The following is a 16,770-nucleotide window of genomic DNA, read 5'->3' on the forward strand; positions in this document are numbered from 1 at the left end:
GGTTACCTGCTTAGGGTGCTCTATCTCCATTAGGTACTGAAGGAAAAAAATGAGGGGCTTTGTTTGCTTATTTATTTTTGCCAGAACAGGAGATAAGAAAGGGATGGAGATTTTAAAATATGCGATTCCCCGTAAACCCTTTTGTGCCTATGCAGCTGATATAACCAGGGATTTTTCATACTGTTCAATCATAGACAAGTCCTTAAGCAAACAAATCTTAGAAAAGAAAATAGCTCTTCTTAAAAGTAACCTTGAGGTAGGGTAATGAATAGGGAGTTGGCTCTAGAGTTATGATCCTTTGAATTCAAGGGCCATCTTTGATATATTCTGTAATTTTGACCTTGGCCAAGTCACAACCTTTCAGGGACCCAGATAACTCATTGTAAGTCAAAGAACAAGTGCTGATCTGCATTTTAAAAATGTTAAGACTCCTTTGTAACAATAAAACCCCAGAGCTGGACCAAAGAAATAAAAAAAACAAAACAAAAGAATTGTCAAAGTAACCATTACTGAAGCACATTAGGAAGAAGTGGAGAATTTGAGTTGAAAAATATTTTAAGGGTCTTAGGAATATGCTGGACAGGATCTCAGTGTCCATTTATTCCTGTCCCCTAGATATAAAGATGATAGATTTAGTTCTAGGGAGGAATAGGACCTGTGGAAGGCCATACAAACAGTAATTGCCAAGGTCATGCAGCTAGCAACTGCCAAGGTCACACAGCTAGGATTTGAACTCAGATCTTTTGATTCCAGAGCCCCTCCCTGAGGAGTAATCATTAGTCTGGACTTGAAAACATCCAGTTCAGACAATTAACACAGGAAACAGTCAATCTCATTTTTTGAAGACTCTGATTAGTAACAAGTTCCTCCTTAGATGGAGCTGCATTTTTCTCTCAGTGAATTTCACCTAGTGGTCATGAGTTACTACTTACTATTTATGTGACAATGAGCAAATGATTTTTAATCTCTGGACCTCAGTTTTCTCATCCACTTCTAAAGAGAGAACTGATTTTTTTAACCTTTTTGAACATTATTTTTCTTGTAGAGTTTTCTTTTGCAACATGGCTAATATGGAAATATGTTTTATATGACTTCACATTGTAACTGATGGCTACTTTGGGTTCAGTTCCACCTATGAGGAATCATTATTCAGACTCAGGAAAGCATGGGTGGAAATAAAACAAAAATTTATTAAAAAAGTTACAAGAGGGGCGGCTAGGTGACACAGTGGATAGAGCACCTGCCCTGGAGTCAGGAGTACCTGAGTTCAAATCAGACCTCAGACACTTTATAATTACCTAGCTGTGTGGCCTTGGGCAAGTCACTTAACCCCATTTGCCTTACCAAAAAAAAAAAAGGTTACAAGACATAGGAAAGGCTTGAGAGAGGGAAAGAAAGAGATAAAGTAACAGCCAAGCAGGGTTGGCTGGGCCAGGGTCAGAGAAGACTGAGGCTGCCTTGAACCAGGGTCCAAAACCCAGATTTTTATGTCTTGCCTCTCATCCAGCGGGCAAAAGGTGAACTCCTTTCCCCTATACTGGACCTGGAATTAGGTAGACAGTAAATCCCAAAGCGATCAGGATACAAATTTTACATTAAACAATGAATCGATGGTACATTAAGAATTGGGGGAGCGGGATCTCCACCCCAAGCAGATTTTAAGAATACAATTGTTTCTGTTACAATCATAATTCTGTACTTCAAATCAATTTACATCTCCACCCAAATTCTTTCTGTTACATTCAAATTCTCTTCATCTTCCCCTGCATCAACACGTATAACTGATATAATTTTGCTTGTCTTCTCAAGGGGTGATGGAAAGACAATTTGGAACTCAGTTTTTTAAAATGAATATTAAAAATTGTTACTATGATTGGGAAATATTTAATTAAATATTCTGAAATAAAACTAATATAATTATAATAAATTGTATTATATAGCTATATATGGTATTATAATTAAAATTACCTGTTAATATGAAATGAAGTATAAATTTTTTAAATAAAGTTATAGAAATATTTTTAAAACAAAGGAATTGGACCACCTTAAGTATAAGGAGCCTTCAACTCCAAATCTATGATCCAGGAAGGCTATTAATTACTATGTCATAAGGAATGATGAACCAAAAAAATTCAGAGAAATGAAGAAGACTCATGTGAAATAATATAAGAATGAACAGAACAAAAAATCTATACACTTAACTGGAATAATATAATCAAAGTCAACATGGAATGGCAACAAAATTGGTCAAAGACAATCCCAAACAGTCAAAGATAAGGGACAAACTCCTGCTTTTTGGTAACTATCAATAAACTATGAGGGTTGCTCTCCCCCATCACCACTATATTTGAATTATTTTGATTTCCTTTGCACTTATTTATCCCATAGCAGAATACAATCACCTATCTTGATCAGGGACTAGTTCACTTTAGTTTTTGTGTTCAGAGATCTAGCAAAAAACCTGGCACATACATTGTAAGTTCTTAATCAATGCCTGTTAATTTATTGATTAATTTACAGCTCTGAACTAACATGATGACTGGCATAAAGTGTTTACTTAAGAAATGCTTATTGAATTGATTCAAATTGAAATTCAGAGAAAGTATCTCTGATGGAACACTATGATTCCATTAGAAACCAGGAGGGATGGGAATTCAGGGAAGCCTGGAAGGATTTGCATGAACTGATGCTGAGCTAGATGTGCAGAACCAGAAGGGACCTAACCAGAAGTACACCATGGGAGTGATGATCAGCCTTGATGGACTGGCTCATACCAACAGGGCAATTATCAGGAACAATTTTGGGGTACCTGTGATGGAGAATACCATTTGCATCGAGAGAAAGAATTGTGGAGTTTGAACAAGACTACTACCTTTAATTTAAAAACCAAAAAAACAAAACCATTATCTTATTATGTAATTTTGCTATCTCTTATACTTTATTTTTCTTCCTTAAGGATATGAATTCTCTCTCATCACATTCAACCTAGATCAGTGTATACCATGGAAACAATGTAAAGACTAACAGACTCCTTTCTGTGGGGGATGGTAGGAGGGAAGCAAAATTAGCAAGATTAGGAGGAAAATTGTAAAATTCAAAATAAATAAAATCTTTCTTTTATAAACACAAAAAATATCTGAATGTATAAGTATTTGTGAAAAATGTATTAATGGGGGCGGCTACGTGGCACAGTAGATAGAGCACTGGTCCTAGAGTCAGGACCTGAGCTCAAATCCAACCTCAGACACCTAATAATTACCTAGCTGTGTGACCTTGGGCAAGTTATGTAATCCCATTGCCTTGCAAAAAACAACAAAAAAAAGTAGTAGTGATTTGTTTCAGTATTTCTTGGAAATGTCTGTTACATCAAAGTTAGTATATATCAAAAACAAAATTATTAATTTAAAAGAATATATGAATACATAAATGAATGATTTGGAAGTAAAATAAACAAGAATGGTAATATGTTCATCATTTCTACCTTGCAGGGCTCTGTGGGTTTAACTAAATCATGAATGTGCATCACAATTTAAGAATAGTAAGCAGCAATAACAGTATCATTATCTTTTCTTAACTTCTAAACTCTTTTTTTACTTTTTTTCAATCTTCTATACTCTAATTTTGGTGGGGTTACTTCTTTGTATCTTTCAAGATGCTTCCCACAGAGATGTATAGGATATATGGACCATAAGTATCTGCTGAATTAAAAGAGAAGCATAATTCAGAACCAGATATTCCCTTCAGTATCAACAAGGAAGATGCTTGGCTTCATTGCTGAATTCCCCAGTTACGTTCTGACATGTGACTTTGGTATTCTTCAGGGCAGCAGGAAAAAATTCTGACTCTGAAGAATAATATGTTCTGCCTTATGAAGTTTGAGCTTGGAGTGGGCAGCTTTTGACATCCCTTTCTAAGTGTCAAGAATTTCTGGGAGAATTCTACAGGTCTCAGCTATCAAAAATGTAGGGAACCTCTTTTTATAGTAGCAAAAAAATATGGAAATACTTTTCTATTAGGTATTAGAGATATGTAGGGGGCTCAGTGTACAGAACCCTAGGCTTTGAACTCATGTGTTCAAATTCAATCTCATGTATTCAAATTCAATCTAGGACATTTACTTGCTGTGTGTCCCTGGGCAAGTCACTTAACACTATTTGCCTCAGATCCTCATCTACAAAAAACAAATGGAGAAGGAAATGGCAAAAAATCACAGCTTTTCCCAAGAAAACTCCTAATGGGCATGTGAGGAGTCAGAAAAGACTGAAACAACTAATAACAACAAGAATTAGGTAATGATTAAACTTTTGTAATATGAATCTAATTTAATATTATTTTACTATGAAATAGGTGGTTTCAGGAGAGATCTAAATGAACCAATAAAGAGTGAATGAGCAGAACCAGAAGAAAACAATTTATATTATAATGGCATTATAAAGAAAAAAATTTTTGAAAGGCTCAAGATTTCTGAAAAATAAAACTATAAAACAATTTCAGAGGGTCATTAGATAAAGCTACTTACCTCTTGAAAAAGAGATGACAGACAAATATACAGAAGGAGACATGTTTGTGGACATGGTTAATGTTGGAACTGACATTGCTTGATTATACATATTTGTTACAAGAACCTTACTTTTTTTTCTAAATTGGGGGAATGAGAGAAGAGCTAGGTGGAGGATAAATTAAAAACTGAAAAAAAAGGAAATAAAAAAGGAAATAGTAGAGGTCCTTCAATGATCTCTGACACAAATATTTTTGCAAGATCAATCTTTCCTGACAATGCTAAATGGCTGTCAATCAGAAAATAATGTGTTTTAAACCATCAAATCACTGTTATACAAAACAGAATTGGGAGATACATGTTACCCCCTTTACAATGAGCAAAAGTAAATTACAAGATATTACTAATGCTGAATTATATTCATGTAATGTCCTTTGTGACACCTATGATCAGAAAATGAGGTGGGCTGGTCAAGCAGGAAGTTTAAAAGATAACAAATGTACAATCCAAGTATTACACTGGTAATAAAAGTGGACAGGAAGATCTCCAAAACATCAAGAAAATAAATATATTCTGAGGTGGTCTTATTGAGGACACAAACAAAAAATCTGAATAGTGGGTGGAAAAATCATATGACAGCCCCCTGGTGCCATTAAAGTACTAAAATGTAAGTATTCTTAAGTGACACATAGTAAGCAAATTTATGTTCCATATCTAAAACAAGCTAAGCATTGTCTTAGGTTCAGGACTACAAAGAGATAAAAGAAATGTGGTCCTTGATCAAAAGGAGGTCAGAGTTTACAAGTGATGAAAATGGGATAACAGGCTTCCCCCTATGATGGCCTCAATATTGATAGAAAACTAAAAGGCTTTTTCATAGGCCAAGAGAGGATTTGAGAGTAGGGCTAGGGATATAAGTGGAAATTTAGAAGAGACAACATGAAAAATGTGTCAGATAATCAATAAGAGATGATGACCATCGTTGCTTATGAGCAATTAGATGTTGCAGTGGATAAAGCACTAGGCCTAGTCAGGAAGACCTGAGCTCAAATCTGGCATCAAATACTCAACAATCTTAGAAGAAGCCTAATAGACTAAGTAAGCAAGTCACCTAACCCGATTTGCCATATTTTCCTTATCTGTCAAACAAACTAGAGAAGGAAATGGCAAGCCAGTCTAGTATCTTTGCTAAGAAAACATCATATAGGGTCATGAACAGAAAGACCCAACTGAAAACAACTGAACAACCATTGCTGTGCAGCCATGAGAACCCAACTGAGGCTAAATAGCACAGATTTGTATCAGATTTGACCTACAGCAGCTCTCAATGACAATTCATTTCAGGTGATAAATATAGACTAGTGATTATTAAATGTATTAATATTAAATGTATTTCTCATACAACTAAAAACACTGCCTAACATCAACTTTTTTCTTGACTCTTAGATTTTTATCTTCATAAAATAGATTTTATTTTTTAATTTTTTTTAGATTTTTTTTCAAGGCAGTGGGGTTAAGTGGCTTGCCCAAGGCCACACAGTTAGGTAATTATTAAGTGTCTGAAGTCGAATTTGAACCCAGGTACTCCTGACTCCAAGGCCAGTGCTCTATCCACTGCTCCACATGAAATAGATTTTATAAATGACCTAAATATAGATGTTCTTGACATGAATTTGCTTACATTTTAATAATGGTATTTCTATATAATTGGCTTCCACTGGAATGTTATGCATTTTATTTTATGCATTTAAAATGCTATTCTATGATGGGGCCTGTAGATTTCACCAAATTGCCAAAGGGGCAGAAACAAGATTAAGAATCCCTGCTCTAGAAAGATCACTGTTGCATGCCTCAATTCCATCAACCAATAACTCCACTAGGCAAACTTGAAGCATCCTACCCAGTCAAAGAGAATAATGAAACAGAGATATATATGGCTTGCAATTTGGGGGGGAGTCTAAACCAGCATCTTCTTAGTTTAGGAACTTCCAAGTACTAACTCCAAGCTATCATTAAAGACTTATAAGATACGAGCCTGGCTGGGTGAGAAAAAATGACTTGCTAAGAGATGAACTTTAGGAAAATGAAAAGAAGGTTGTTTTCCAAAAGAATTCTACCTCCTACTAATTCTATATTCCTACTACTCCTAATCCTCCTCCCACTCCCTCCCCTCTCCCTCTCCCACCTCCCACTCCCCCTTCCCCCCACCCCCACTACTACAAAATACACACACACCTCTTATTTTCCTTTTTTTGTTACATAAAAATTGAAGGAATAAAATTTTAATCACTTTAAAATATCAGTGGTTATTAATTATTTTAATTAATTAATATTAAGCTCTGAATATAGTATTATATACCCTCAGGTTTAAAGACATAACATTTAAATAAAATTTCCATAAGTAAATAATAACAATTGGGTCACAAAACATGGCAAAATAATTTTTCTTTTTCTGTTATCTTGGGAGCTCCAGGCCTGCCTAACAATGTAGAAATTTGCTTACTTAGTCTATTAGGCTTCTTCTAAGATTAATTCATTTTATTCTCATAAAAAAATAATAATTTCTATCTAATTAATTTCTATCTTTGTTATAAACCTGAAGGCAGAAAACAAGCCCTAACAAGAGACTAATCAAATCAACTCTTAGAAACCCCAAAGCTAGGTTTGTAATATATCCTTAGCTCTAAAAGATAATAAATCTGAATTTAAAAACCATGAAGTGGATAAATTACAATATTTTCTCTCTCATGAAAATCTATGTGATTGGACCTATAGGTGAAGATTACAGCTGATTGAAGAGGGAATGTGGATAGAATTGCCAATATCAGCATTCCATTCTATCAAACCACCATCTTTCCCATTCCTATCTAGTCCTTACCTCCCCATAAAAGATGCTGTTCTCTGATACAGATTATATACCAGTAAATTATAATCTGAAAACAACGAGTGCTTCTCTCTCTGTATTTCTTTCCTGAACTTAATCTGAACTGAATATCCCCTCTCCACCTCTCCCCACACTGCTCCTCCTTGGCCTCCTCTGCCTCCCACCCACCAGCTTTGGAACTGCTGCCTTGAATTTAGATTTATGATTCCTTGTATAATGTTCCAAGGTAGTGACCTGATTGCAGTGAACTTTATTTAGCTCTGACCTTAGGGGAATGTTTGGCCTAATCTTCTGGATAATAGACTCAGCCACAATTAAAGTCTTCTGCCTCACTTCTTCTTCCCCCTCCTGACCCCCATATATGTCGCTATACACCAAGATCCTATTTCTTTTTGCCTCTTTCCACACAGGATTAGAATGTGAGCACAGTTTTGGCTGGTATCAGACATCCAAATAGTGGTATTTTAGGACTGACCACCACTAGATGATGGTCAGGGCATGGCATATCTCACCTTTGGCAGTTTAGGCAGTCTTTTGTGTCTCTTTAAGCGCAATAGACGTTCTCTTTCCTGGAAGGAAATAAAACAAATGTCATTTTTTTAGCTTGAGTTGAATAATGCAAAAGAAAAGGCAAACTGATTTTGCCTTTAGGCAACTCTGGCCCCAAAATTCTCTAATTGTTTCTCATTTCAATATTTTACCAGTCACATGGAAATGAATCCATTTCTCTCAGAATAGACAATAAAATCATACTGTGACTTTGCTACACAGACTTGTCTAAAATGTTGGTAACAACATATTTTATGTGATATCACATGCATAATTGATTTCATATTTTTTGCCTTCTCAGTGGGAGTGTGGATAGGAGGGAGGAAAAGAATCTGGAACTCCAAATTTAAAAAGAAAAGAATGTTAAAAATAACATTTTTTAAAAATAAAGTGAAATAAATCAATACAAATTTGGTAACTAGTTGACTATCTCTTCCATAATCTCTTTAAAAATCCCCCTCCAAATCCCAACCCCTGACAAGAAAACAATAATGTTCTAATAATATTAGCTTGAGGGTCAACATAAACATATTCTGAAAATAAATGTGCTTACTATTGTACCAACTAGCCAACTCTTTAGAATAATAATAAATTCACTTTTTAAAAATATTTTTATGCCCTGGGAATGGGAAATAGAGTTTAATAAGAAATCAAGCATTTATTATACATCTTACATGTACCCAGAATTTATGAAGCATCTTTTGTGAGCTCAATTCTACATGGACTCAGATTTAGTTTATGCAGAGCCAGAGACAAACAGATCTGTACAGCAGCAAAACTAAATAAGACACTCACACCCACACTAATTCAGTGCTTCTGAGGGCAAAACCATCAGAGAAATTTGTTTAGTGAGTTTTCAATACTCTACTTGGGGATAAAAAAAATTAAGATTCAAAATCCTGGCCATGAAAAAGGACTCTGAAGCATTAACATTAAAAAAGGAATTTGAGGGTCTCCAAAACATATATAATCTATTTCTCAAAACAAAAAGGTAAAATGAAAGAATAATGATGTCTCACATTTCTATTTGGATCATAATAGCTAGTACTTAGCACTTTCAAGTCTGCAAAGAAATTTAAACATATTACTATTTTTTTTAATCATCACAAAAGCCTGCAAGGTAAGCACTATTATTGTTATCAACATCTTACAGATGAGAAAACTGAAACAAGAGCAATTGAGTAACTTGCACAGAATCACATAGCCAACAAGTGTCTGAGGCAGGATTTGAATTCAGATCTTCCTAACTCTAATCTCAGTTTTGCAAGTCCACTATGCAAGGTTACCTTCAGTAGAACTAATGAACTTCACCTTCAGAAAGCATTATCCTTACAACTCTTTGAAAAAGATAACACACATGTCTCCATTTTACAATTAATCAAGGCTTTTAAAAGTAGAGTAACATGTATATAATTCCATCAGCGTCAGGTTCAGAATTTGAATGTAGGTCCCTGATTTCAAATTCAGTTAATCTTCTATTACACCTGATTGCCTTGATATAGACTCATTTGCAATGAGAGGTGATAGAAATGCTATAAATTGTTTTTCCTACTGGCACATAAGTATCATTAAATCATAAGGACCTATAATTTCATTGATAAAGGTAACTGTAAGGTTAAGAAACATGGTCTAGTAATGCAGATCAGTAAAAATTCTTAAATGTAAATTCCCACATCAGGAGTTTCTAAACCTTTTTTTAAGGCATAGACCTTTCTGGTCATCTGGGGAAACTGGTGGATTCAGAAAAAAAATATTTTTAAAGGCATAAAATACGTAGAATTCTCAGAAGGATTTTTTTAATGCAGAAATCAAAATACATCAGATTACAAAGAAAACCAGTTATATTAAAATACAGTTATCAAAAATCTAAAAAAATATAGACTCTTTTAAGAACCTCTGTCATAGATAATTGCCTGGGGTCTTTGACATTCAGTAAATGCCAAAGATTTCTCTATCATTTAGGCATAAAATATAGATATTATCCATTATAATACTTATTTTAGTGTTACTTTTGTGAAAAGTCAAAGAACAATGTCCTCTCAAAATGGTCTGATTTCATTAGCTCCTAAGAGTAGAATGTAACACTAAGATTGGTATTTTAATGTCACTTTATATGAGCACAGCAATTCTCCAAGCATAGTTTAGAGGTACCAGGTCATTCTTATGGCCCTTTTAGGAAATCTACAAGGTCAAAATTATTTTTATGATAATACTAACACATTTAATTTACTAATGTAATAAATATCAATGGATATAATCCAAATAACCATAAGCTCTTGAAGAGTATTAGGGAAGGTTATCAGCAACTTTTAAGAATATAAAAGTGCCCTGAGACCAAAAAGCACATCCTATTCCAATTTTGAAATTTCATGGATCACTGAACAAAAAAAAAAAAAACAGCAATGAAGTCAGTACCATGGAGAGATCATCAATCACTAGCTGCTGTTCCATGACCTGAAGCCTCAAGAATTCAATTTCTTGTTCATCCCGGGTAAGGCTGAGATCATTCAAGGAAGTGTGACGCTTCAAAGAAGCCTGGGCAGATAATTTTTCTTTCTGGGAAAAAAATGTAGAGAAACTATGAATCAGATTTAACTTTTAGACGTCATGATGATGCTTTTCAATATACAGATTTTCATTTCACTACTCCATGTCCCCATAAATGTTTAAGTTTAATAGGTCACTATATGTTCTATTTTTTTTGCATTTCTATGTGATGGTCTCCATGGGCAGCATTACCAAATGCAACCTAGCAAATTATAAGGAATGTATAATAGCTTATATTTTGTATATTATAGTAGCCAACAAATTAAGAATCTATAATTTTGTTCAAGTAGAAACCCTTTTCACTAATAATGAATACAACCTATCTGTAAATTATTCTCTTAAGAGTTATCTGAAAGTCAGAGAAGCTTAGGAAATTACACAAATAGGAAGGGTTAGGATAGGATTTGAAGTTAAGTAATCATGTCTCCATATTCAGGAGTCTATCCATTATTCTCCATATATATATAAAACATGGTATGATGTGAATTATAAAATGCTATCCTAAAACCAATCCCTTGAAGCAAATAGTGTTAAATATCCCCTGAATTTTATAATTGAATGAGTCTCAGAAATTAAGCACTATGTACAGTTCCAAGGCTAATATTTAATTAGACTCAGTTCTTGAAGTCTGGTCTCCTAACTCAAACTCCAAACTCTTTCTATCAAACTATATTGTCTTTCTATGTTACTGTATAGTCGTTTCAGTCAGATCCAACTCTTCATGACCCCATTTGAATTTTTCTTAACACAGAAACTAAAGTGGTTTGCCATTTCCTTCTCCAGTTCATTTTATAGATGAGGAAATTGAGGCAAATAGGTTAAATGACTTGCCCAGGGTCACAAAACCAGTAAGCACCTAAGGCTAGATTTGAATTCAGGAAGATGAGCCTTCCTAATTTCAGTGCTCTATCCACTACCCTAGCTAGCTGGCTTGCTATAACAATAATAGTATCACCTTTTAAAAATATTTATATGCGCTTGGAATGGAAGATAGTGTTTTATAAGAAGACAAGCATCTATTACACATCTTCCATGTGATCAGCATTTATTAAACATATTATGTGAGTTCAATTTAGAGAGGGGCATGGAAAAAGTAAAAATATATGCTTCCTACCCTCGTAGATCTTGAAGTCGTACATGCATAAAATGATTATAGAACAATATTCAATCACACAGAGACAGTGACTAAATTGTATGGAAAGGAGATTGCATGTACAATGAGACTTTAAAGAAGTAAGAGGTCCTCAAAGGCTAAAATAGTCATAAAAATTGAGCTAGACAAAAAAGAAAGTAGTTTAAATCTTGGAAGATTTGATGTGAGAAAAGGGAGGGAACAACACAATCTACATACAGAATGTTTACCACTCTCTTCATGGTACCTGCATAAATAAATACTTTTGGAAATGGAACACTCCACAAGTTTTGAAGGACTTACCATTTCGACATTTTCCCTTGTGAGATTTTTAATTTTTTCTTCCATCCTTTGTATACTCTGCAACAAGTCATCATTTTTCTTCATCATTCTTTTATTTTTTTCAACAAGAGGCTTCAACTGAACTTCTGTTTCACGTGAGCGTTTCAACTAGGATTTTAAACAAATGGAGAAAAATGACCAAATAAATTTGATCCCTAAGGATATAAATGGAGAGGCTTTTAAAAATTCATAAGAGAATCATACTGTTTCAGATGAAGAATGAACCTTGGGAATTATCTATCTCCACATACTCATTTTATAGGGAAAGAAATCAAGGCCCAGATATAGGGATTAACTAATTACCAAGCTAGCCCAAGACCATGTACAAATCCCAATGACTCAAGCAGCATATTGAATCTATGATTTGTATTCATTTAGCACTATTTTCTAGAGCAAAATCTTGAGCAAATCAGCCAAGAATGTCATATCAGAATCTGCTATACATGGAAGAACAACGTCTATGGAAATTTGCAACAATTAACCCTACTTGTATCCTTTGTCTTTTTTTCTGATCCTATCAATGAAGGAAGGTGAATGTTTTATTTTGTTGCTTTTTTCTGAAAATCTAAGGGTACATTCTTCTAATTATTCTGGGGAGGGGGATAGCAGGGAATTACAAATGTCCATATTGCTATGTCATCGGAGTCAGGAATTCCCAAAGGAAAAGTGCATTCCTCTTCTGCAAATAAGTAACTCATCTGTAATTTATCTTTAAAAAGTTGTATGGAAAAGTTTAAAGTTAAATGACCTACCCAGACAGCTATTATGCATCAGAGATAAGATATAAATAAGTGTAAATATATATATATATATATATATATAGTGTGTGTGTGTGCATGTAAAGAAAAATGTATATATACATGCACATAGGTATGTAAATGTATACATACATGTATGCATGTGCATAGATTTCTGTATGTATCTATGTATTCTATCTTCAGCATGCTTGTTCCCTAGCTCCATACATTAGAAATTACAGTAATATTTTTACTTTCCTGAAGCATCCCAATGATTTCTCATATCCCTGTGCTCCTTTTTCTCTTCTTCACTCCTAACTTTCTCGACCTAAGGGTACAGAGATATTTCACCTTCAAGCTTGTAGGGAAACAAAGGCTATGAGCCTAGCTTCTCTCTATGGTTCAAAGGAAAGAAAGATTCAAATTGACAGGTATGAGCTGGCAAAGAGGAAAGGAAATCAAACATTTACCATTTGGACACTATGCATTTCTAGTTCCCTCTCAGTTCTGTTTAAAGCAATCTTTCCCTGTAAGTATCCTTTTAAAAGAGGTCAGGGAAGTTCTGATAGAAGAAAGTTTTAGAGTATAAGATTTAGAAAGCATAAGACAGGAAAAGAAAAATGCAAAATTGAATCCCAAATCTATCATCTAATAACCTTTATAAAACTGGAAAACTCTTCTAACTCCTGGGAATCTCACTTTCTACATCAATTTAAAAATAAGATTAGTAAATTCCAATTTCATAGATGTGTGATAACAATGAAATAATCTAGCAGGGGTAAAAAATGCTCTGTAAGGGCAAAATTTTTCAAACAGATGGAGAGTATCATTTCAATGGTTAAGTTAAATTCTCTAATGTCATAGATTTTGGGCTAGAAGAATTTAGATGTTTTTTACACTGGTATTCCCTGCTTGTTTTACAGATGAGGAAACTGAGATCCAAATAGATTTGGTGATTTGGCCAAGGCCACACAAGTTAAGTATAAGATTAGATTTGAGCCAAAGTCTTTGGTCTTCACATTTAGTGCCATTTCTATTGCACCAAAATGTTTCTCCTTTCTGTCTACAAATATTCTAAGATAGTAAATATCAATTTCTGTGATTCTGTTATTCTCTAGATCTATTATTTCCTCCCTCTTCTATCTTTTATTATCCAAGTGCTCCAACACTTTTGACTCCCTCCCTGTACTTTCTCACTACCCACTCACCCCTTAGCACTTTCAGTCACTTCTTATCACTAAAAAATGTGCAGTATCCAGGATGGGTATTTATATACATTAGAAAAAATAATTACTTGCTTAATTTAAATGATATCTTACAAAAAGAACTAAATAATAACTTAATTTCATTTATACCAATTATATCAAATAAAATATTACATATTCTGTTTAATTATTATTTGTTGAATAAAGGAATAAAAATTCCTCCCATCCTCTCCCCATTATAATATTCCAAATTTCTTGAGGTCAAAATCTGCTCAATTAACATTTTGTTAACACTAAGCACAAATATCGAGTAGTACACAGTAAGCATTTAACAAATATTTATTTAAAAGGATTAAACTGTACTATTTTCAGCATCCATGATACTTAAATGAAATAATTAGGCTTTATTGAGTCCATCAAGAAAAATAACTCAACTGATAGAAAGACATCATATTAGAGAAAGAAAGGAGTCAGAGAGAAATTATAAGCTTGACAATTGTAAGCTTCTCCTGTAGGGATCAAAGCAATTTTAACTTGTCTTTTCACTGCATAAAAGTTTACAGCCTATTGACTTCTTGTAAATTAGGAATGTGATCCCTAATGGTGCTTATATATTTTTTACTTTCATTTCCAATTTCTGCCCCCTCCATTGAGAAGGCAAAAAATGTAATACCTATTATAGATATGAATTCATGTAAAACATTTCCACATAAGTCATTTTCTGGGGGGAAATCAAGAAAAACAAAGGAAAACTATATGCTTTAATTTGTACCAAGTTCATCAGTTCTCTGTTTATGAATGGATAGCATTTTATAAGTTCATTTTTTTAGGTTTTTGCAAGGCAAATGGGATTAAGTGGCTTGCCAAAGGCCACACAGCTAGCTAATTATTGTCTGAGACCACATTTGAACCAAGATACTCCTGACTCCAGGGCTGTTCCACTGTTCCCCCTAGCTGCCCCTATTATAAATTCTTTAGAGTAATGATGTACATTATATTGACCAGAGTCACTAAGACTTTCACTTATCTTTACACCATTACTGTTGTTATATAGCTTGTTCTTTTGATTCTGCTCATTTTACTTTACATTTATATATATTATATATGTATATATATATAATATATATATATATCTTATAGCATAACAGAATTCCATTATATCCTTATGTTCATCCAAACTCCCCAATTGATTGGTATCTTTTCAATCTCCAATTCTTTTCCACCACAAAAGATAGCTAAATAAATATTTTGGTACATATATAACCTTTTTCCTTTTTTTAATCTCTTTGAGGTAAAAATCAAGTAGGGTTATTGCTGCATCAAAGGATATTAATAGTTTTATAGTCCTCTGGGGACAGTTTCAAATGGCTGAACTAGTTCAGAACTCTACTTGAAAATTAATCTAGATTGGGTACTCTTTCCATTGTGTCCCCTAGTGTAGATTCAGAAGGATCTGAGTTCAAATGTTCAATTACTTACTAACTTACTAACTAATTGAACCTGGGCAAGTCATTTTATCCTATTTGTTCAGTTCTTCATCTATAAAATGAACTAGAGAGAAAACAGCAAGCCACTCTAGTATTTTGCCAAGAAAATCCCAAGCTGGGTCTGAGTCAGACAAGATTGCAACAACAATAAATTTTTTCCATGCTCCTTTAATTTGCCTATGATACCACTTTTTATGTCTAAATCATCTGCACATTTCGAGTTTATCTTAGGATATGATGTGAAGTTTTGTCTATGTTTAGTTACTATCAAACTACTTTCCAGTAGTTTCTGTTAAATAGGATTCTTGATTCAATAACTTAGATATTTGGTTTTATCAAATATAAGGTTACTGTGATCATTTACCTCTGAATAATATGTGCCTAATCTATCCTAGATCAACCTCTATTTCCTATCAGTACCAGATTGTTTTGATGGTTTTCACTTTGTTGTATAGTTTGAAGTATGATATGTTTTTTCTTTTCATTGATTGCCTTAATATTCTTGATCTTTTGTTTCTCCAGATAGACTTTATTATTTTTTCTAGTTCTTCAAAGTTTTATTGACACCCTACTAAGTAAATTAGTTTCTGTAACATTGTGAGTTTTATTATATAGGCTTAGCCTATCCATGAGTAATTAATTGTTATTTGTGTAAAAATGTTTTGTAATTGTGTTTATATAGTCCCTGGGTTTGTCTTGACAGGTAAACTCTCTAGTATTAGATACTGTTTATAGTTATTTTAAATGGAATATCTCTATCCATCTCTTCCTGCTTGATTTTGTTAGTAAAATGTAGAAATGCTGATGATTTGTGTGTCTATTTTATACTGTGAAAGTGGTTACGTTGTTAATTATTTCAAATAAGTTTTATTTTAAAAGATTCTCTAGGGTTTTCTAAGTATATCATCTACAAAAAAATGATAATCTTGTTTCATCATTGTCTATGGTTACTTATTCTAAATCATGCCAATTATGGCCAGTTTACTTCTCTTCTAATTCTGTTGCAAAAATTCTGGACTTACCTCCTTCTTTCCAAGAAGACTTTTCATCCTAGAAATATCTTTGTCATTCTGACCCACATTTCTAACTGATGATTCCTACCTTGAACCATCACTGAAACAAGGCTCAGACCATCAACTTCACTCTTTGCTCTTTTCTCAATTTCCTAGGCATTGCCATATCCCCTGTAAGTCCTCTGTTTTCTTTCACAGTATAACTCAAAGAAATTTGTTTTATATGATTACACATCTATAATCTCTGTAAAATTCTTTCCTTTTCAATTAGCTTCCCAATTTTAAACTAAAAAAAGGGAGGGTTAGCAGAAGGGAGATATTTGGAATACGAATGCTAAAATTGTTTTTACATGTAATAGATTAATAAAAAATGAAT

At 33.6% G+C, this 16,770-nt stretch overlaps 1 protein-coding gene across 1 annotated transcript in view; it reads right to left on the reverse strand.

Moving 5' to 3' along the window:
• The window catches only part of JAKMIP1 (janus kinase and microtubule interacting protein 1), a 187,036-nt gene that overhangs the window by 23,118 nt on the left and 147,148 nt on the right, over positions 1–16,770 (reverse strand). Inside the window, exons 9-11 of the mRNA XM_074229806.1 lie at positions 11,914–12,060; positions 10,347–10,487; positions 7,895–7,951 (exon numbers count right to left, since the gene is read on the reverse strand). Coding sequence (XP_074085907.1) covers positions 7,895–7,951; positions 10,347–10,487; positions 11,914–12,060 — 345 coding nt within the window. The remainder of the gene's footprint in view (positions 1–7,894; positions 7,952–10,346; positions 10,488–11,913; positions 12,061–16,770) is intronic.

The sequence above is a fragment of the Macrotis lagotis genome, chromosome 3 (genome assembly GCF_037893015.1).
Source record: "Macrotis lagotis isolate mMagLag1 chromosome 3, bilby.v1.9.chrom.fasta, whole genome shotgun sequence".
Lineage (NCBI taxonomy): Eukaryota > Metazoa > Chordata > Mammalia > Peramelemorphia > Peramelidae > Macrotis > Macrotis lagotis.